This window comes from Bidens hawaiensis, unplaced genomic scaffold (assembly GCF_021521415.1).
Source record: "Bidens hawaiensis isolate Kalapana, Puna unplaced genomic scaffold, B.hawaiensis_p1.1 tig00037747_1, whole genome shotgun sequence".
In the NCBI taxonomy this organism is placed as follows: Eukaryota; Viridiplantae; Streptophyta; class Magnoliopsida; order Asterales; family Asteraceae; genus Bidens; species Bidens hawaiensis.
This window is the reverse complement of record NW_027496610.1, coordinates 88,628-111,818: the sequence shown is the minus strand read 5'-3', so window position 1 is coordinate 111,818 and position 23,191 is coordinate 88,628. Positions and strand designations below refer to the sequence as shown.

Genomic DNA, 23,191 nt, shown 5'->3' with positions numbered 1-23,191 from the left:
ACGTAGGAGTCATATCGACTTACGCTCGGAGATATCTGCGTAAACCTACAACGTATGACATCCAACGCATATATGAGGTGCACGCAGAAAAACATGGTTTTCCTGGGATGCTAGGTAGCATCGATTGTACGCATGTTGGATGGGCTATGTGTCCAACGGCCTGGCGAGGTCAGTTCCACCGTGGTGATCATGAAGGGCCGACCCTCATACTTGAGGCGGCGGTGTCACAGGATCTTTGGTTCTGGCATGCTTTTTTTGGTGTTGCTGGGTCAAATAACGACCTTAATGTTATCGATCAGTCACATTTGATCAACGACCTTATCGACGGGGTTGAACCACCTCAATCTTTTGTTGCAAATGGAGAACTCTTCAAGTACGGGTACTATCTGGTCGATGGTATTTACAACGAATGGGCTGTGTTAGTTCAAGCTTTTACAGATCCAATCGCCGACAAACGGAAGTATTTTACGAAGAAGCAAGAGTCTGCTAGAAAAGATATCGAAAGAGCTTTTGGAGCTATAAAAAAACAATATTATGTTCTGGCGAACCCGATACGTTATTGGACTCGGGAGAGGATAATGGACGTCGTCTACACGTGTCTTATCCTACACAACATGACGTTAGAAGACGAGGGCAAAGCTATATGCCAAAACTACCAAGGTGACATTCCGCCACAACCGTCCACAATCAGTGATCAACAAAAACTTCATAACATAGCAAATATCAAGAGCCGTGAGATACACGGGGAGCTTCGACATGAGTTGGTTGAACATTTGTGGGCGAGGAGACCAGATGATCTTGTATTAGATTAGTGTTATTATTAAATATTATTGTTTGTTTAATTTTTAGTATGTTTTTTTTATTATGAATTTTCAAAAAAATGTGTGTTTTTTTAAATAATTTATTGTTTTTTTAATAATACGTTTTTTTAATACATTTATAAAAAAATAAAAAAATAAACCGCTCGCGCCCCCTCTCGCGCCCCTCCACACCATGCCCCGGGGCGCTATCACCACTACCAACACCCATCTTATCAAGCTTCTCTCTCTGCCACACGTCACAATATTATTGGATGGCGCCCCCACTCGCGCCCCCCACACCCCTCAGCCTTACTTGTTTTCAGGCATTAGCTTATAACTTTAAAATAAATATGTAAATAATCCATCCCACAGAATTCGGAAAACACGTTCTCTCTTGTAAAATGTGCCTTACATTGGATATAAAATTATATTATAAACTATTCTCCAACAGGCCAGTAAGAACATGCATACATGTTCTAGCAATGACACGCATTACTCAACCTTAAAAAACAAATCATATATATGTGCTTCTTAATTAACTACTTGTCAAACTTAATTAGTATTTCAATAGACTTTACAAAACGAAGTTTAAGGATATTTGTCGGTACTTCTTAGCAGCTGCACACATATCACATAAATAATAATAATAATAATAATAATAATAATAATTATTGATTTTAAATAATCCTAATTATTGCCTATTGGCAAATAATAGTCCCAACTTAACACTTGGCTGATGACGGTCCAAACTAAGGTGTATTTGTTTTTAGTGATCCGCGACTAACGAAGTCTTAACTCCGTTAGTATAATGCCGAGGTGGCATGTCATGTTGTCAAAAAAAAAACATTATATGACATAGAAGTGGGCCCCAATCCCCAACCTTCCTCTTCATCTTCTTTCTTCTTCCCTTTACCCCCACCGTCACTAACCTGCAAACACCACCACCTTCTTCCTCTTTTCTGCCGCCACGCACCACCACCAACCCATCACCGTACATCTCCTATCCCATTGCAATCCCATCGGCACTACCAAAGCCGCCGCCAGCGCTGTCACCAGTGGAGGAGCAAACCCGTTACATTTGCGACGTGTTGATGGAAAATGAAAACCCTTGCTCCAACTGGGATATCGATTTCACCGAAGAACTCCAATCTATCGACGCTATTTTCGAATCTCGCAAACCCACCTTCGCCGATCAACCTAAAACACGCCAGAGATTGCCGGATTCGTTGTTCAAAGTTTCACGTGAATGTAATCTGATTGGTGACTCTTCATCCGCTTTATTGCCGTGCCACAGCCTCCGCCAACGCCGTAATGGGATAGAAGATGTACGGTGATGGGTTGGTGGTGGTGTGTGGCGGTAGAAAAGAGGAAGAAGGTGGTGGTGGTGGTGGTTGCAGGTTAATGACAGTGAGGGTAAGGTGAAGAAGAAGGAAGATGGAGAGGAAGGTTGGGGATTGGGGCCCACTTCTATGCCACATAAGGTTTTTTTGACAACATGGCATGCCATCTCAGCATCATACTAGCGGAGCTAAGGCTTCGTTAGTCGCGGATCATTAAAAATAAATATACCTTTAGTTGGGACCGTCACCAGCCAAGTGTTTAGTTGGGACTGTTATTTGCCAATAGGCAATAGTTGGGATTATTTAAAACCAATTTTCCTAATAATAATAATATTATTATTATTATTATTATATTTTTGTATAGTCGACGAGGATTGCATGTGCTCAACTCCTTCCTGATTCTATATTTATGAGTTCTCAAGTTTGAATCTAATTTCAACTGGGTTTTATCGTAGCAGGCTTTTGGGTGACAGAATTTCTTCGAAACAAGAGATGATAGGCTTGGCTACCTAGTGCTGTCTATGATTGCAAACACATAGAGTTGTCTTTTGCCATTGTGTTACCCCAGATAGCTTGGCTTTATTCATTTTTCATTCATAAAACAAAACAAAAAGAAAAAAGAAAAATAGAAAGAAAAATGTACCTAGAAGAATGATAACTAATTGAATAACAAGATGAAAGATTTATCATGGGTGATTTGGAGTTTTTGTTCTATTAGGTAATACATAATTTAAACTGGTGTATGAGCATTCTCAGTATATTCCTTAAATTTCTATTAGAGGATTTTGTAAATTATTTGATAGGTTATGTGGGCAGATAAGAGAAAACGAGTGGGTTATTTTATAAATCTAGAGATGGTTTGCTTGTCTTCATTTATTCTTTTAATATTTGTTAAAATGGGTTGTGGGTAGAACAAAGGTAAACTGTAATGATAAATGTATAAAAAGATTTAATTAAATAGGAGAGAAATGTAGTGATTTTTAGTGTTATTAAAGTGATGAGGACCGAGGACGCTAAAAATGCTCCGATTGTTACGTTACAAGTTGTAGTTGGTTGGTTTGAAGGTTTGGATTTTAATGTATTATTATGCTAGTGAATTTATTATGTTTTGATTAGTTAAGAAAATAATATACGAGTCTATGTGTATATACTTGTTTGTATGAATTTTAAATGGAAAATTACACATTTGGTGTTCATTGTTCACGGGAGGAGAAACCTTTGGTTTTGACGTTATCAGAAGTTAATTTTTCTTTTAAATTTTTATAAAATGACTAAAAACCCATCAAACCTTTCTCCTTATTCGTTCCACCCTTTGAATCGTAACCCTCAAATTCTAGCCACATGTCGTCATCGCCCTCACCTTCCAACCACCCATTGTCGCACCCCATCACCGTTTTAGGAGAACCTCCATCGTCGACCTAATTTGTCACCTCAAACCTTTTCCATCGCTACCTATTTCAATCATGATAACAACATTTAAAGAATGCCACTATATGTTTCGGTTTTAATTGTAAGTCTGGATGCCACCACTCAATGTTTATAATCTTTTATATTTTGTTCGACTTTGTTTCAATTTCTTTTAGGGTGATTCATGAATTGAAGTTAGTTCTAGTACACTTGTTTTGAGCTATTGCGAGTGGCTCCATGTTGTGTCGTAGTGTAGTGATTCGAGTGTGAGATTTTGTTCTTTCTTAGGATATTGAAGGTTGTGGTTTTGAGATGTTCTCTGTAGGGTTTTATTTTAAAACGTTGTGGTTGAAGATGGTACACAGACGTGTGGCAATGTAGGGATGGGATGGTGATGTTGGTGCTGGTGACCTTACTAGTAAAATTATAAGAGTATGAGGTGGGGTTAGTGTAGCGGATTTATTTACTTTGTTTTAAGTTTGGGATATATTAATCATTTAACTTGGATTTAACAAACTTTACAACACTTGTTACTAAATTAGAACATTTAATCGGCGAACAATGAGCGTTAAAGTGGTAACTTCTCATACTCATCAACCAAAATTGCAAAACAGGTATAATGGAGAGGGTATCCATATAATTCTTTCAATAGTTAAAATATAAATAGCTAACCTAGTTTCATTAGACTTGCCTCATTTACAAACCAATCCAACCCAACCTATACTAACTTTTATTAAACAAATACGGAGTATAATTTATAATTTTGTTTTTTATTTAAAGTTACTAGAAATATAATAAATAATAAACTTATTTTAAAATAACAATATATATTTAATTTAAAAAATATTTAAAAATAAAAAAGTATTTATATTCATCATACACACTTAATATTTATTTTATATTAAAAAATCTATTTTTTTACAAACTCTATTTTTAATAAAATTTATATCGGTGTGTTCAAAAAAAGACTATGTTTTTAGATTTTTTTAAAAACTTAATTATCAAAATTTATTATAAAAAACAGTATTATAGTTAAAAATAATTAGTATGAAAGAAAAAAGAAAATGAAAATGAAATTAAAAAGAGGTCTATACAAATGTTTACATGTGTCATTAAATATGATTAAGAATGGTTTGTAAACTAGTTCACATCAGCGATCCGTTTACTTCAGTTTCATTTTTTTAAATTTTTTTTCATTTTCAAATAGTGAAACAACCCACCGTTTGCTAACGGGAGTAGTCTTATTTCAAAGTAAATAATCACCTTATAACGTAATATCGAGCAACCGGTTGTGTAAATCTACGCATTTTTATTTGAAAATTTTTATATGTATTGAGTTTGTCCGTCTTTCGTTTATGAAAACCTTAATACGTAGTGATCCACCCCGCGCTTGTTTTTTTTAAGCTCTACTAGCTAAATTTGTATAAGTTGGATATGGTGTAGGTAGTACCATTAAAAAGCAGTAAAGTTGTAATAAAATATGATGGGGGTACATTTAATTATATTGACCAGGCAGTTTCAGGTGTTTATTTATATCGTATTTTATTACTTTATAATTGAAGCACATATCATGTGTCACAGAGAATAGTAACTATTAATTAGTTAACATATTTATAATCTTGTGCAATAGTCACTGGTTGACAGGTATGCAATCTCCACTATCATGTGCAAACCATGATAATTAATATATTCAAAATTAATTCTATTTATTTTCATTCTATCAACTACCTCACTTATTTATTTTTTATATTTATTTATTTTTTAAAATGACTAACTCAAACACACACTTTAATGCTACTCATTTGAAGCGTTAACCATTTGAAGAAGACCGTCATTATATTCGTTAGTACTTAGTGTTACCATAACCAAAGCACTGCTTTAATTTCGTCCAAGTATTCCTATTTGTATTATGTTTATGAGATAATATACCGATTAAAAGAAATAGCTGAATGAGTATTATTAGGAAAATAGATGACCTTACAGGCTAAATTACAAGATAACAATGACGTTTAATATCTCTATTAATAGAAAATTTAGCCGAACGGATAATTATCAGTAAGCAGACCCGTCAAACATCCTCTAATTCTGCAAGTTTGTTAACATAAGTAGTAAAATAATTCAATTTCAAGTGTTAATTTGTTGACAATTATATGAGGAGTTGTTCAAGTGGCCAACTTGGTTTTTCTTATTTTGGCTTGGCCAATTGCTTTAAAGTTTAAATTTAATATCAAGTCCTTATCCTATGTAGTTAGCAACAAGTACAAAACTAGATCTACCTTTAATTTCCTTTTTCTTAAACTACATTCAAATATTCAATTATTGGGCCTTTTATCAATTATCTTATTATAAACACAACATTGTTTAATTCTGTTGGAATGTGTAAAATAGTACCATATTTTTCAAATTATTAATCTGTAAGCATGTCATAGACTGTAATTTGTAACGTTTAAAAACTTTTACTCTTTTTTACAAATTTATCATTAGTTAAAAACATTGTAGTTTGACTCCTTATTCAACCCATTAAGTTTGAAACCATATAACACTTCTGAAAGTTTGCGTTTGATGTTCCTTCGTTATACTTGATCTTGATCTACCATCTGTGTGATATGTTAAACCTAAAATTATGTTTAACAACTTATTAGATAACGCTAAGTGAGACGAGAGTAACATTTTACACCCCAAGATCATTGACTTGAAAAATGCTTTGGTGTACCATTTTCTGGTCGGTGTATTACTAATGTACGACCATCTAATTGAGCATACAACAATCAAACCTGGCATATAGTATGCTTGTGGGCCTGTGGTACGCATGTGGTCGTCTAGTACGCCACATGCATGTCTTTTTTTAGTATAATTCATTTTCAAACATAGTTCGTACTTACATACAACAAAAACAACTCAAAACACAACACCAACTACATATAGATCATATTATAAACAACCAATGGTGTCACCATCTCCCATTTAACTAACGAGGAACACAATTTGATGCATAACTAAGGATGAAAAACAGTGTAAAAGAGCATGGATATATGTTTTGTATTATATTATATTATATTATAGTAATAACTATTAACATCGGGTGTGATCATGTAAAGAGTTGGTGTGGAAACTGCCATGTAGGCATCACATCATTCCGACGCAATTTCCACATTTGGGGTGTGATTCCATTTTCCATATCGTGTGAAAGCTAATACACCATTTTTATTTTTTACATTAAAAATTGCAAAATTGTAATTTAAAAACATACTATAAATAACAACTAAAGTTAAGGGACAATGGGCTAAGTTTGTTGGGCTACGGGACAATGGGTTTATAGCCTGTTAGGCAGCATTGAAGGCGGCATCGGGCAAGGTTGTTAAACACAAGAAAGCTTGTTTAAAGAATCAACACGTGTTTATCCCCTTTGCCTTTGACAATTTTGATTACTTAGCTCCGGATGCCATTGACCTTTTGAAGTTCAGAAAGCCATGCATAGCAATTTATCGGCCCATAAGAACCAAAACTTTGTTTTTAATAGAATTGGGTTTGCTATCCAAAAGGGGGTTGCGGCGCAGCTTGTTGCCCGCTTACCTGCTACTTCATTGTAAATCGTTTGGTTGTTTTTTGATTATTGATGAGCAACTATGCAATTAGATTTCATTCAAAAGTTAATGAGCACAAGTTATGTCTGAAAATCAATTAAGGCGTCTAACGCCACGTCGCGTTCCATGCACATTAAGAATTCCACGCCAACAAATAACGTGTTTTTATGGAATCTGTTTATAAAATGAACGATAATATTCAACAAGGGACATGCGGGTTAAAGAATCATATGCAGACAATTGGGGTGGCTAATATATCCTTCTGGCTAATCCTACATACTCTGGTTTTGAGTGGTGAATGAATCTTTATTGCAATGTTTTCTTGGGTCGTTTCTTTGTTGTAATTTGGGCGTCTGGTCTCTGGCTATACTCGATTTGTTTCAATAAAAGTCTCATTTCCTGTATAACTTTATCGCCCATCCTTACCCGGTCCCACCTACATATTCTCGAATGTTATTGACTATCAAGAAATGTCATTCAAACCATATATATATATATTCAGAGTGACCACTTCTACTAGATTTGTATGCATACATTAACAAACTTGTTGTCTTGTTAAAATACAATGTCAATTTGGTTGCTGCTTTTTGTACAAAGGAGTTGAAGAAGAAGACGACGAGGAAGACGGGAGTTGTGAAAGCGGTTGGAAGTTTGTATTGCCAACAAACCAGTAGAGGGCCCACTTCAAATTGCAGAGTGTATACTTGAGAGCTTTTGTCCAATTCTCCTGCTTGTTGAAGCTCTGTGTGATGGAATAGCTTTCCACTTTGTCATTCTCAATCCTGTTATTATTATTATTATTATTATTATTATTATTATTATTATTATCCGCCAACATTAATCTAATCTTCTTAACATAATTATTAACACGCTAATCAGATAGTTTAGTTTACTCACTTGTAAGGAAGCTTGAAACATTTTTCAGCCGGTATGTTGTTTTCTTTATCCTTGGACTTTGCATACTCTGCAAACTCCTTCAGGGACGTCAAGAACAACGTCATTGCCTTGTCGTATCGAGTGCTCCAAAACAGATTCACCGGACCAAACCTATTACACATATCAAGTGCAATGTTAAAAAAAGAAGAAAAACCATAAATCAATATAAAAATAAGTAGGGGTGCAAACAAGCGCGGATACTCGAGATTGACTCGTTGAAAAGCTCAACTGAGCCGAGCTTAAACGAGCCCGAGCCTAAAATCATGCTTGTTAAATAACCGAGCCCGCGCATCACTTATCGAGCTCGAGGTGGCTCACGAGCCTAAACGAGCCAGTCATTTACAAAATTTCTATAATTAATATATGATGTTATGAAAAAATAGCTAAATAATATATATTATGTTACTAGAAGTTAGACCCGCACGCTGCGCTGGGTTTTGAAGAAGGTATCGTCAACATCCAAAAATCAAAAGAATAATAAAAGCACAAACCAAAAGAAAACAACTCGAGACTCAGATATCCGCCATGGTTGCAACATAGACTGCAGAGCTAGATAGTAAACTGTCGTCATAGTTTAGACTGAAGTTTTACCAAAAATCTCCTTGTTACACAACAATGTCAATGGTAATCTGAGTGTAATTACTGTAGGCCTCAAATGAAGAATGAAAGCTAAACACAAATCTAGTAATCAACCATACTACTGCAGCTATAAAAGTAGCACACGACAAAAGAATTACAAACTTTGCCTAAAAGCTAATCTCAAAGAATGAAAACAGCAACTGCTGCCATGAAGCCAACAATAAATATCAGCCATAAGTAATATCTAGCTAATTATCTATCAGTCAAGTAAACTAAATACCTAACCGAAAGCCATTTAGCTGCAATACACAATAGATTCAAGTAAAAACAAAGGGAAAATCCTAAACCCCAAACCCATCATCAATTATAACAAACATGTTCACTTAAGAAACACCAAAACATAGCACCTCTTGATATTCAAAACTGACAAACATGCTTTCAAAAAGTCAATGATCAAATTGAGGGCTTCTTAGTTCAAACAAATGTCATGGAACCAAACAATAGTTGAATGAACTCCTTTGGAAGCCAACAACAGTAGGTGGCCGGCGGTATAAAGGAAGAGAGAAGCCAGGGTAGTGTTACCGGTAGAGAGAGAGAGAAGCTGGCCATCAAGTGAAGCCATGGAAAGGGATTATAATATTAGTATGGTACAAACAACGAAGCATAAGGTATTATCAAGTGAAGCAGCAAATCTAATGAACAGTGACTATGAGTCTTATAAGAAATTTGTAAAATAATATATAGAACTATAATTGAAAAAAATATAAAAATAATTATAAATATATAAAAAATAATTAATAAATAGTAAACGAGCCAAACCCAGCTCGGGCTTGAAAAATTACACACGAGCCAAGCTTGAGCTTTAGAAATAGGGTTCGAAACAGGCCGAGCTCGAGCTCGATCTCCACAAAGTTAAACGAACCGAGCTTGAGCTCAGCCCGGCTCGTTTGCACCCCTAATTAATAAGGTAGGATAATAATAATAACTTACAGCTCATAAGTATTGTTGCTGCTGTCCATTATTCGAGGATAACTTCCCATAGGAAGAATTTTTATTCGGTATCTGTGAAACACTAGGTTAAGGTTATAATAACCTATCGACAAAAGCTTGTAGCAGTAACACTGATAAAAGAATTTATCATATATAATTTAGAAAGCAATATAACCAACATAAGGATACTGGTACTTTGGTCTGAAATATTGAGACATTGTATGAAGCAGAAGGCAAGCTTGGCCCCATGCAGCATTTATCTCATCCCACTCAACCTGTCACAGTTGCAACCAAAAAACTCGGGTTAGCTAAAAAACAAAATTCATCAAAAACCGAAACTTAATTCCAGATTAGTGGGACACAATTCATTCATCGCAAGATACTTTTTTGGTTCACCAGTTTGAATAAAGTAGAAGCAACATACTGGAATTTTAGGGAGTCTGAAATTGTTGATTGTTCCAAACTCTCCATCATACCAAATTGGAAATGCATCATTGAGAACATTTGTTCTCTTCAGGAGTTCTAAATGTGCTTGTGATACTTCAATTTTCGCCAATATCGCATCTCTCTCTTCCTGCCACAATAAATATCAGAAAAGAACTTCATATTGCAAATAACGTAATCCTGCCATGTTTTCATTTTCAAGTTAGCATAATATAATATCTGATGCCTGGGGTGCAAATGAGCCGAGCCACTCAGGTGCTACTCAAAATCGGCTCGTGAAAAAGCTCGATCGAGCCGAGCCTAAACAAGCCCAATCTCAAGCCTAAAAGTACGCTTGTTTACGAAACAAGCCCGAGCCCGAGCTTCACTAGTTGAGCTCAAGTAGGCTTGTGAGCCTAAACAAGCCTAGCATTTTTATAATTTTTACTATTTTTTTGGAACTGCAAATTCCATTTAACAACAACCAAAGCCCTTCCTACCGAGACGGTAGCAAGGGGCGGTACCAAACACAAAACCGGAAACAATTACACAACCAAATATTTCCACTTATCTCAATCTAGATTGATTATTTATTATATGCATATGTTATAATAATTATTATTATTATATATTATATTATAAAATAATAACTAAATAATACATATTATGTTATATATAAAACTTAATTCAAAAAATATATAAAAATATTACAAATATAAAAGTAACTAATAAATTGCAAACAATAGTAACACTAATGAGTAATGACCCTAATTTGTACCTCTTAAGTTAAGTTCATCATATTTTGTGCATTTATTGAAACCAGAGATGACTTCTTTTGGGATTTTTATGACAATACAGTTGAGTGACATACCATTTGTATAGTTTCGTGTAGTCTGATTTTGGGGCTTAACTGATCCATATATGTTTATTTTGTTGGTTTATTCAATATGCTTTTTAAATTGTTTGATTTAATGTCTCAATGAACTTGTATTATAGTCACTTCCTTGTTACCACATAACTGTTCTGTGGAATATGTTTTGATCTTTCGAGGATGGAGTTTACTATTCCGATATCTATACGTGCGTACACAAACTACCTTAAGTTGTTAATTACTGAAAATGGATTCATCATTTTAATATCTTTATATTCTTTATCTGTCAGGAATCTATATCAGTTTTATCAATGCGCTGCTGAAATCGTTATTTCAAGGCTGTTTAATTTCACACGCACACCTGCATTTCTCAATCAGGGCCCCTGCGATTGCTGCTTTCTCAGGTTTGTTTTCAGATGCTCATCTGTTTCATTTATGCGAATACTCGGTTATTTGCTTGATGACTTTTTTTTTAAACTTAGATTTTCACTGAGCCCAGGGAACCATCAAGCCTAGGTACTGGTTCTTTACATGTAAAAAAGAACCCTATGGACTTTTTTTTTAGTTTTGATAATTCGGATATGTACTTGCTGTTCACTTGTATAACTATAATAGCTTATCCATAGGTCATGAACATGGTAATATTGATATAAACATGCATATGTGAGCTACTGTGTACATATTTAATGTGCAAGTTTATATGCTTGTATATAAGTTCATATTACAGATAACACAACTTCCTGACATGTTTTCATTTTCAAGTTAACAATATAATATAATTCTGGTTGCATTCTATTGCAGCTGCTTAGAGTACTAAGTTACTAACTTAATGATGGATGCGGCTTATTCAAGACCTTTTGATGTCAAATATTGATATAAAATACAGACCCACTCAGATATACAAGTTATTAAAGTAAATCGTTTGTAGGTAATAGGTTTAGATGCACTCACCTGATGGGATATCAACTGAAACTGAAAATTATTGAACTCATGCCAATACCTGATACAAATTAAAAAAAAAAATCAAAAACAAATGATGGTATTGACTCCATGTGAAAAGCAGCAACTTACCGCTCCTCCAACTCTTTAAATCGATTAGATTTAATCTCGAGTTCCTTCAGTTCGCCAGTTACTTGACTACACTGTTTTTCAGTTTCTTGTATCGCTGCTTCAAGTTTACGTTCTTCTTCTATCTGCATTTTGAAACAAAATACTATAAGTACAATTACAAGCTCTAAAGTGAGTTATCAAGAAAGATATTGTGTGTATGACCTTAAGTTTTTCTCTCAAAAAGTCAGCCTCGCTAAGCAGATTCCGCGGCTCTCCCTCCAAGCGCTGAAGGCAAGCTTCATACGCCGTAATATCAGTGTTGACATCTTCAACCTCCTTATCAAGCTTATCAGATAACACCCTCATGCACTCCAGACATAAAGGTTGCTCGACCTGCGTTTGGGTTGTGGCAATCTCAAACGCACGCTTTAACACGGTTATGGTTGAGTGGAAACCGGAATTATTTGAACGTGGAGGAGCATCATGTGACGGAGCATGCGCGGCCCCACCAGCATCAGCAGACTTGTACACAGATGCAGCAGGTGGAGGCAACACCACAAATGATTCTTCCATCGCTTTTACAGATTGGGTTGTATCACGTGCAGGTCGGGGAGGAACGCCAGGTCTTTGTTTTGGCAACACAACGAATGATTGATCCATGCGACTGCCTGAAACACTCGCTGCTCCGTGCATCCAGGACCCTGAGATTGGTAATTACAACATCATGTACAAGCAATTTCGGTTCCTAAAAAGTTGATTAAAATCTACCAACTCATCCTCAAACAGCTGTTGGATTCATCTGTCTAATTAGATTAGTATTTTTACAGTTTGTTATAAGCCAGTAATTCATCAAACAAATGTTGCATTTGTCCGTCTTGATTGTTGTTCATAACTAACTTATAAGTATGCTTTATGTTGAAGTATTAACAAAGCAAATCAATGTAATGTATAATTAGTTTTAGGTACTTTTTGAATACCTAAGCGTCTCACAAAGATGAACTTCACTTACACATTTATCATATAGAGATGAAATACAGATTGCATCGGGAATGTACAGTAGCAGTTATCGAGATCAAATGATAATCATTAAGGCGAGTAAAACTAATATCGCCTATAGAATTGTCTAAAACCCCTCTATATGACAAAATGTTTACAACCATACCCAGTAAAAAACTAAAAATCCCACTCATAAAAGGTACTAGATAGAGCATCATAAACGAACCGAACCTGCCAAGGCCTTGTTCATACTCGTCAGCTAAGTTTTTATCTGACAAACTAACGGTTCACGAGCACCTAACCAAACAAAAAATTCTTGTCCGTGTTTGTTGATTAAGGAACACAAAACAATGTTTGATTTGATTTGGCTAACCGAAAATGGTCATGGTCAACAGTTGAGCAGCAAGTTTGTGTTTGTGTATGTGTTTGTGTTATTTTAACATTCATATTCATATGTTAATATATATATACATAGTTTTGTTTTATAGCTAATAATAATTTTGCTTAAATCTATATATATGATAAGATTAGAAAAGTGATTAAAAGTAAAGGAACAAACACTAATTGACGCCTGTATTCGTGTCGGTTCATTTAGCCAATCGAACGAAATTAGGAGGAGACTAAAACAATAATAAGTGTTGAATTGAATGAGAAAAGAAAGCCTCCTAAGTGAAATTGAAGAGTGAATAAAAAGTAAAGGAAAGGGTATGGAGAGACTATGGTGGCAGTTTTAAGATTCAACAAAAATATCGGAAACTGAATTGCTTTTTTTCTTTGAATCATTTATGTCTTGGATATTTGTTTTATTCTTAACGTTAATTGGCTATGTCTTGTCCATTAGAATGAGCTTAAATGTAAGATTATTTTATTTGCTCTTAGTATTTTGGGGTACAATATTATATTCCATTCATTACTATTTTTATAAAAATTATTAGCCTGATTAGTAAAATCGAAAATACTGAAACCGACAGTTTTTAAAAATTGAAAACCGAAACTTCGGTATTCTGTTCGGATTTAACCTAAACCGCACCGCACACACCCCTAAAACTAACCTTCTCTACCCTTTTTTTTCTCATTCTCCACTTTAATATAGTTTCTTTCTTTTTTATTTATTTTTTCTCATTCTCCGGTTTACATATAATTTTCATCGAGTAATTCCTAAATAATAAACTTATACGAAACGATAAAGGCTACGTATTACGAGTCTTTGATTAAACAAACCAATTTGATAGTTAATATTGATTTTATAAGTTATTAATGTTTGAGATGGGCAGAATAAGCATTCAGACGTTATTTTCATTAAATACTAGTTTCTGTCAATTTTTTAAAATTGAAATAATTTTTTTACTTTATTGTTATTTTTTAATTTATACTATAAAATTTGGAATTCTACTCTTTAAAATGAATATAACATTGCTGCATAATTTTCTTTATTACACCTTTTTAGAAAAATATAATGCATGTGCTAAAACAAAATAATTATAGGTTAAACAACACATTTATAAATGAACGCAATAACTTACACGAGGCTCATTCTTCCTAATTTATAACTTGTACACTTTATTACTCTTTTAAAACAATTATACAATTATAGTAATAAGGGCACGAGTTATAAAATTATTGAAGTTTGGCTTAGTTTGGTATGGTGTTGATTAAAAGAGTACCCCTAACAACAAACAAGTCAATTACAATGATGCTCTAACCAGGGTTGATTATAGTTTAATGAGCTTCGACACACAAAGTACCTGTCGCTCATTATCGAGTTCATACAAGTTTCGTATATTGCTACCAGAAACTTATGTACATAAGTGTGGCTCTAAAAGACAAATGAAACTCAGCAATTAAGGAATATAAATCCTAACATAACAAAACATGAATCAAATCATATATTCCAAGAAAATGAAGTAGAAACGAGGTCATGCAATACTATAAACATTATACAAAAACTGGTTTCTACGCATCTACGTAAACACAAAACCACACAAACAATGCAACATGGGACGGATAGATGTATATCTGAAGCACTTCTACTTGGCCCACGCAACGGCATCAACCTCCGCTTGGGCAGACTTATACAATTCCAGCCTCTTGGCCAAGTCCAGTCGCCTCTGCATTATCGCTGGATCCTCGTCCAACAATTTAGCCAGTTGCTTACCCTGTCACTCAAACAGCCAACATCATTAAACACTACATGACCATCAATAATAGTGTCAAGTCGGTAAGACTAAGTCAAAACTCACCTCCTTTGCACCCAACTCTGTGAAAAAGTGGTCAAGCAGGCTACGTTTAGCCTCACGCACTTGACAGTACACAATAGACTTTGGGATGGAGTGTCTTAGAGTCCCGACAACCATGTGGATGTAAGACAGCACGTTCGATCCTGCAGCATTATTATTATTATTATTATTATTATTATTATTATTATTATTATTAATATTAGCATACAAATTTAAGGAGAAGACGCATTGCATTGGAGGCATCGCTTACCGATACGGCGAAGATATGAATCATTATAGCGATCGAAAATTGAGTGTGTTGGATTCCCTCCCTTTTCAATATCTTGTGGAAGCTTGCGGAAGAAATCAACTGTCAAGTAGCTGCATTCCATATCAACTAACTGGATAGTAGCTCTCTTACTCTCGTTTCTCATCTTATCTAATGACTCACAAGCTGCATTCATAACTTCCGCTCTCAAGGATGGGTATTGCTTCAACTCCTACATACATATGCAAACCAAAGTTTGTTAAACTATATTCTCACAAGAATTTATAGTCCATATAAAAACAAGGACTAACCGATGTCTCGTTAATTGACTTGTGTACCAGATCCTTCAGTACACCATGAACCTGAAGCCAATTAAAAAGAGAATTAAATCAACTGCATTCAGTTATAGCCGACTGAGTTAATGATTATACTGAAGCTTCTGACAGCTTTTGGTGTAAATGATTAGAAAGATGTACAAATAAAATTTGTATAAACATGGATGCTTACCGCATCAACAGATGCCTCAGCAGGACCTTTGATGGTGATTAAGGTTGATTCAATAAGATGACGATATCCTTGTTCAGGAGCTATTAAATGAGGCTGATATCCATCTGCTTCGGTAATCAGCTTTCTCACATTTTCCATAGATAGTTGTTTGTCAAATTGTAATCGTTTCAAAGCAGCAGGAAGTTGATTATCAAATATGCTGTAAACTTTGTCACCACCTGGTCGTCTGTAGAGCATAAAGAAATAGTTAAGACGGATATTAAAAAATGCTTGAGCAAAAACATGAAGTTCGTTCTGATACATACATGCCATCAAGATGTTCTTTGAATGTTTGATCAAAAGCACGACATATTTCCATAATCATATACAATTTTCCCTGCAAAGCAGAGAAAAGAGAGAAAGAAGCAATAAAGTTAACACACAAATTTACAGATTAAAAAGAAAATAACTAACATCTTGATTGAAAAAAAAAAAACCTTACTCCGGCATCAGTAGCAATGGGCTTCCCAAGACGACTCAATTCTGTTTCAAGTTCAATAATTGTTTTGTTGATGAGGGATTGAAGGCCGGGAATTCGTGACTTGATGACTGTTTCCAAATGCTGAAACATTTAATAATTCAGATCAGATATCTTTGAATAAACATCCAGAAAAAAAAAACAAAAACAAACTCCCTTGTGAATCTTGAATGGATGATAGATTACCTTGGAAAGCACTTTCCCTAGATGCTCAGAGCCCATTTTGCTAGCAAGATGCCTATACTCTGGAGTATTGGCAAAGTATTCCTTCTCCCTTCTCCGCGCAGCAATCATGTCAACACTTTTGTTAATATCAGCTTGAGATCGGTTCACAACACCGATCCAAGGATACTTCAGCTTATAAGACTTTCCTTCCAACATCTGCATAGTCCATCTTCATTTAGTTAGAAACAAAAATAATTTAAAACCAAGACACGATAACAAAGCTAACATATCAATTACTTTCACTTTAGTAGGATTTAAAATAAAAAATTTAAAATAAAAAGACGCCTCTAAACATGTCAGAATATTAAAAGCATAGTTACAGCTAGATTAAAATAGGGTATTCACAATTGGAATGCCTTGTCAAACTAAGGTCAGGCAGTTCCCTTTGGAACGAATAGCTAGATTAAAAGCAGAATATATAGAATGCCACTTTGCTGAATCATCATTTAAAGGGTACACATGAAACAAGCACAATTATGACAAAACAAAACTCAGGAGCTTACATCAACTGCATCAGTCCCCTTGTCCATAAGATCAATCTTCGTCAAAACACCAAAAGTCCTCTCCCCTGTAAATTCACATTTATCCAAGTAAATTTTAAAAGTAATAAACATCCGTCATGGAACTGGTGTGCATAGCAATGTTAAAAACAAATTTGACTTCAACGTTTGGTAAACTGAACCATACAAATATCTATATGCAGAAGATGAATAGCTATATATGAAAGTACAGGCACAAATCTATCACATCTATCACCCTCATGATATGATCATATGTGATCAAGAACAGAATTTCATTTGCATATGTCTACATCCTTGTAAACTATTATTGTGAATCAATGGCAAAATCAAATTTTGAGGCACTAGACTTTTAAAACAGAACACAGAGCCACAAGAGTTCCTACATCTTACTGCCTCCCAATGCTATTGTTCAATAAGTCACTATATGCATCTCTTGATATTAGGTTTTTCTAGTTTTCTTGCTCTAAAAATAACCACATCACACAAGAAAATGTGTGCATCTTGAGAACCAATTTTTTGTTCATTATCATATTATGTTAAAGCCTTTGATTACTCAAACGAATAAGTTTACCGAAGAAAAAAGACAAAAAGTAGAAAATCTGAACTACCACTTGAATATACAATGAGAATATTCATTTACAAACCTTGTGGATCTACTTCACGAGCAATTTTTATAGCATCTGACGTAGCCAGATCTTGATTGGCAGGAGAAACTGCCAGAATAATGCAGTTAGGCTGCAAAGCAAGCAGATAAATAACTTTAAATATGTTTGAACAAGACACTTTACTATTTCAAATGAATCATCAGTGCAATGAGAGAAGTCGCCTGTTTTATGTTGCAGAGCAGCTAAATGATGTTATTTTAAATATTTGCATCATAGTTGTCAATAGCAACAATAGTTCTGTAATTTTTCTTTTTCTTTCCTGCCTTTTTCAGCTATTTTGGTGGTGTGAATGTATATTTATGGATTATAATTGCTACAATAGTTGGCTACTTAAATGTAAAACATTTCTTAGGGTATGTTTGGTTGGAGGTAATGGAATGAAGGGGGAATGGAATGAAAGAAGGAATGGAATGAAATGGATCATTCCATTCGTTTGTCTTGTTTGGTTAACCTATGGGAATGAAATGAATTATTTCTTTATGTTGTTTGGTATCCTAAAAAATTGTATGATTGAAATAGAAATAATAAAAACACTCCTATCTCAAAATAATTTTTTTACAACAAAAAAAAAATCGCAATGGCGATGGTGGTGGTGTTAGCTCCGGCGACGAAAATGGTGGTGGCAGTGGCGACAATGGAAGTGGGGGTGGCAGTGGTCAAGCGGTGGTAGCATTGGTAGTGATGGCGATGATAGGGTGGCGGTGATGGTCAGGCGGCGGCGGTGACAATGTTTTCGGTGGTTACAACGACGATGGTGGCACGGCAGTGGCGGTGGCGTGGTTGCGCTGGTGGTGGCGATGGTGGCGGTAAGGTGTCGGTGATGACGATGGTAGTGGTAGTTGTTGTTGTTAGGTGGTGATGGTGTTGTTGAGAAAGTAGGGTGAAAGAGGAATGGAATGAAAAAGAAGAAGGGGGGTAGGAAGGAATGGTTTTGATGGAATGGGATTCCATGTGTAATGGATGATTCCATTACATTGATCAACCAAACACCACTTTTTTCATTCCTACGTAATGAATCATTCCATTCCCCCTATCATTCATGCATACCAAACGCTACCTTAGACTTCTAATACTTATTGCTAAACATGAAATAGCGGGTGCTATTTCGTCGCTATTGCTACGTAGCATATAAATAGCGTATCGCTATTGACTGCTATTTGCTATTGACAACTATGGGTTGCATGCAATAAAACAAGGGCTAAAAGGTCAATAATCTTCATCAGGAAAAAAAAAAGAGTAAAAGTGGTAGTGCACATGCCAGGAATGCCTGACAAGGTCTCCTACAAACCAAACGAAGTTATTTTAACATGTCCCCACTAAGGATGAGCCGGAAATGCAGGGAAAGATATCTTTGCAAATGCAGATAGCAACACTTAAAAAAGTTAAATAAAATGTACCTTCTCAATGTAGGACCGCACCATGTTTTCAATGTCCTGGACAATGCTCTCTGATTGACCCTCTACAAAGATCATGCAGTAGTAAAATGAGAAAACCAAAACAAACCTAAAATTGCAAACCAGCAATAGGAGAAAAATAAAAAAGAAGTGATGATGCTAACTCACCAACAGCTACTTTTGTTAGACCAGGAAGATCGACCAGAGTCAAATTCACAACTACAACATCATACATAATACATTAACAAGTAGTTTTAGTAGCCAAAACAAGAAAGTAGCATATACAATGAATGCAAATAAAGTAAAGGCAACTAAACATTGCATGCAGCACTAATGTAGGAAAAGAGAGCAGATTAGCCTTTTTGGTTTACTTAACTATGGGTCAGTTTATTTTAGAAGCCCTATTTTGGTTTATTTGGTATGGATTGATTTAGTTCCTTAATTTAGGTTAGCTCAGAGATTAAGTCTGTTGGGTTATGGATAGCCAATTCAAATGTGTCAATAACTGTAATTTTTATTATTAATAGTATTCAACTATTAATCGGATCATTGTGTTTTGATCAAGCTGTCTTCCTCTATTTTTTTCTGTTTGTGATATCAAGGGCATGTGCCCTCAGCACCTAGGCGCGCTTTTTAGTTTGCACGGAATCATACTGCTACTAGATCCATGGATGTCATATGAAAAAATCCAACTCGAAGACCAAATATTACTATAGCTCAAATTTCTAGCAACCTTAGCATAAGCTCAATTCATTTAAACTAGCATGGGTAGCTCTACAACCACTCCAATGCCAGTGTATGTTATCTTAATGTTTAGGACCCATGTTCTTATCCTAAACTATTAGTGTTCATTGTCCAATATATGCTATAAAAAAACACAACGAAATGTAACTAGCAAGCTATCTCACCATAGGGAGAATAGATGCTGAGATAAATTGGGACTGATGAAATCTGTTTGGTTCGACCTGTCTCACGATCAGTCTCATCAGCAATCTCTTTCCTGACAGCAGCTGCACAAAAAAACCAATTAGCCTGTCATATACAAGAACAGCCACCATAAAAGAGAATGTTTTTCTCTTAATGAAATGGAAAAAAGAGTCTACAAAGCAGTATTGAAAAAATCGCATTTAGTCACAGTTTAAACGGCGATTAATTGCTAATCAGTATGCTACCGCTTCTATTTCACTTAATCGAACCAACAAAACGGTATTCCGTCAAAGCCATGCCAAATTGACCCATATTGTTCAAAATCGATCACGTTTCAATCAAAATCAGTCATATGTCGGTCAACAGCGGTCAAATTTCGGGCTAAACCAGTTAAAAGCTTTGAAATTAAAAAAATATACATATTAATCGAATCCGATTAATGAGTTTAAAAAATTAAGTATAAAACTTTGAAAAACTTTGTAGATATATATATACAGAATTTTGAAAAATACATATATAATTGCAATTCGGTTAATCCCTAATTCCCTATTAAACCCTAGCCGGTACCCCACCGCCCGACTAGCGCCTAGCGAGTTCTACAACACTGCGAATAAGGAAGCTGCAGTTATTAAAAACTTGTCATTTATGATAAGATTGGAGATAACCAAACATAGACATACCAAAATCAGTAAACCTCTTTTTTGGTAGGTGAGCAAATTCAGCATATTCTCTTCTGTCGTCAATTCTATGAAGCTGTAAAACAAGAGGGCGCCGTGTAACAATCCCTGCATACATATGTTTATTTCATTAGCCTGTTGGCAGCAGCTATAAAAGGATGCCAAATAGAAGATAACTGTGCATTTAGATTACCAGATCCACGAGGCAAAAAATCCTTCCCAACAACGCTCTCCAGCACAGATGACTTTCCAGAGCTCTAGAAAGACAAATGATAAGTTATCAATTTGCAAGAGCACCATAAATCCATTGTATACTGTTAATTACAAAAGTGGCAATTTCCAATTCCAACATGACACAGACCCAACACAAGTCATAAACAAGTCAAGCCAGCTAAGTTTGTTTAATAAACTCCCCAAGTTCAAGTTGAGCTGCCTAATCAATTAAAATTACCACACACACACATATAAATTTAATATAAATAAAATAGGTTGGTATGAGGGGCCGGTAGACTTATAAACAAACCGAACGAGACACGTGCTCAAGTTTATGCTTGTTCGTTTAACGTTAGTTAAGAAAATGAACGTTTTCATATATAAATGAACAGTTCAATCAATCAATCAATCAATCATACCCAGTAAAATCCCACCGACAGCAGAGCTATAGGTAGGGTCTGGGGAGGGTGGGATGTAGGCACACCGTACCTCTATCCAAAGGAATAAAGAGGTGGCTTCCAGAGAGACCCTCGGCTCTAAGAACATGTGTATGAAGCAAAAAAAGGAAATCAAAGTTTAACAGTTATATAAAAAACTACTACTAATTATAATAATATTAATATTAATATTAATATTAAATGAACAGTTCATGAACAAACATAAATGAACAAACATATAAATGAACAGTTATATAAATGAACAGTTCATGAACGTAAATGAACAAACATAACTAAACATAGAAGAACAAACATGACAGAGCCAAAGCCAGTGAAAAGTAATGTGAAATGTGTTTGGCCTAAAAGTTACTAAACTAGTGGACCAAAAAATTTCAAATGAATATATTAACAAACAAACTTAATGAAACTGAAACTAATGACCATACATAAAGGAACATAAACAAATTCAAGTTTAGGAACATTCACGAACATAAACGAACGAAAACATGTTTGTTCGTTTAACTAACTAAACGAACTTCTAGCCGAACGGTTCACTAAGCGTCCGGTTCGTTTACAGGCCTAGAGATCAAACGTTACACAACTTATATAGAAATAAATAATATATACGCACACACACACACACTAGCTATTTCCTAAATCTATAATTCCTAAGACAACACATTAGGTCATGAAAACTTAGCTTTCCTATAAAACCAGCACGGTTTTCATCACAGTTTACGGCTGTATTATGAAATAAAACAGCAGCAATTGTAGCGAATCATACAGATCTAAAACTCTGAAGTTCATATTGACTAATAATTCTCAAATCTAACGAGTAGCAACATATGTATATATGTATATGCAATCGTAGAGACCTAGGGATCGGATGTTACACAACTTATATAGAAATAAATAATAAGCTTATATAAGCAACTAACTAATAATTCGTAGATCTATAATCCGAAAGACAAAGTCAGAAAACATTAGGTTAATTTATCATCAAATAAAGTGGCGGCAATTGAAGCGGATCTTACAGATCTAAAACTGAGAAGCTGAGATTTAAACTAAAAACCTAATAATAATAATAATAACAATAAACAGCATAAGATCTGATACCTGACCGCCTACGACGGCGATTGTAGGAAGAGCGTCCCAGAGAGTAGGAAGAGAGGATCCTTCGCCGAAATCACCGAGCGCAGTACACGCTCTCTGCAGTTTGTTCACCAGATTTATCAGATTCTCCATTCCTTTATATTAGCTTAGATCGGAAACTGATGGACTGATTCACGGCAGCAGCAACGGCCGAAAATGGGAAGTGTGTGGTTGGTTTGTAATGACGACTCCAAAGTTGGTCTTTATGCAGACGGACGGACGGATGGATTTTCAAATTTCAAAAATGACAACAAAGACTTTAATACTTTAAACGAGTAGAGTCAGGTTGGTTTCAAGTTCGAGCTCGGAATTAAGCGAGGCAGTTTATCTAGGCTCGAGCTTGATTTTTGAAGTTAAACGAGCCTAAGATTAAGCCAACAAACTAAGCCATGACCCGAACCAAGCCTGGGTCAATTTTGGCTCGGTTACGAAAATGATCCGACTCAGCTCTCAGGTTGTTTCAAATCAGTTTTTTTAGCTAGTTTTATTCGGAACG

General features: G+C 35.1%; 2 protein-coding genes across 2 annotated transcripts; both read right to left on the bottom strand.

Moving 5' to 3' along the window:
- Positions 1–7,699: 7,699 nt before the first annotated feature.
- Positions 7,700–12,682, bottom strand: LOC143589710 (beclin-1-like protein). Its single transcript, XM_077070398.1, has 8 exons — positions 12,203–12,682; positions 12,002–12,123; positions 11,882–11,930; positions 10,061–10,210; positions 9,826–9,911; positions 9,637–9,708; positions 8,029–8,178; positions 7,700–7,913 (listed from the first exon to the last, which is right to left on the bottom strand). The coding sequence occupies exons 1-8, from the start codon at positions 12,671–12,673 to the stop codon at positions 7,700–7,702; spliced, it is 1,314 nt and encodes a 437-aa protein (XP_076926513.1). The 5' UTR covers positions 12,674–12,682.
- Positions 12,683–14,834: 2,152 nt separating this feature from the next.
- Positions 14,835–22,788, bottom strand: LOC143589709 (phragmoplastin DRP1A-like). The gene is made up of 16 exons (XM_077070397.1): positions 22,660–22,788; positions 21,087–21,150; positions 20,897–21,001; positions 20,198–20,299; positions 19,458–19,508; positions 19,293–19,354; positions 17,875–17,965; positions 17,213–17,277; positions 16,671–16,865; positions 16,449–16,568; positions 16,273–16,343; positions 15,968–16,193; positions 15,772–15,822; positions 15,464–15,692; positions 15,217–15,356; positions 14,835–15,132 (listed from the first exon to the last, which is right to left on the bottom strand). The coding sequence occupies exons 1-16, from the start codon at positions 22,786–22,788 to the stop codon at positions 15,004–15,006; spliced, it is 1,830 nt and encodes a 609-aa protein (XP_076926512.1). The 3' UTR covers positions 14,835–15,003.
- Positions 22,789–23,191: the final 403 nt, after the last annotated feature.

Coding starts and splice junctions, on each gene's coding strand:
- LOC143589709 (XM_077070397.1), bottom strand. CDS start 22,788: ATGGAGAATCTGATAAATCTGGTGAACAAACTGCAGAGAGCGTGTACT. Junction 15,823..15,967: donor CTGAGGCATCTGTTGATGCG/GTAAGCATCCAT, acceptor AATTGGCTTCAG/GTTCATGGTGTACTGAAGGA. Junction 15,357..15,463: donor TTCATATCTTCGCCGTATCG/GTAAGCGATGCC, acceptor ATAATGCTGCAG/GATCGAACGTGCTGTCTTAC.
- LOC143589710 (XM_077070398.1), bottom strand. CDS start 12,673: ATGCACGGAGCAGCGAGTGTTTCAGGCAGTCGCATGGATCAATCATTC. Junction 10,211..11,881: donor TTCAGTTGATATCCCATCAG/GTGAGTGCATCT, acceptor TTATTGTGGCAG/GAAGAGAGAGATGCGATATT. Junction 9,912..10,060: donor TCAGACTCCCTAAAATTCCA/GTATGTTGCTTC, acceptor CAACTGTGACAG/GTTGAGTGGGATGAGATAAA.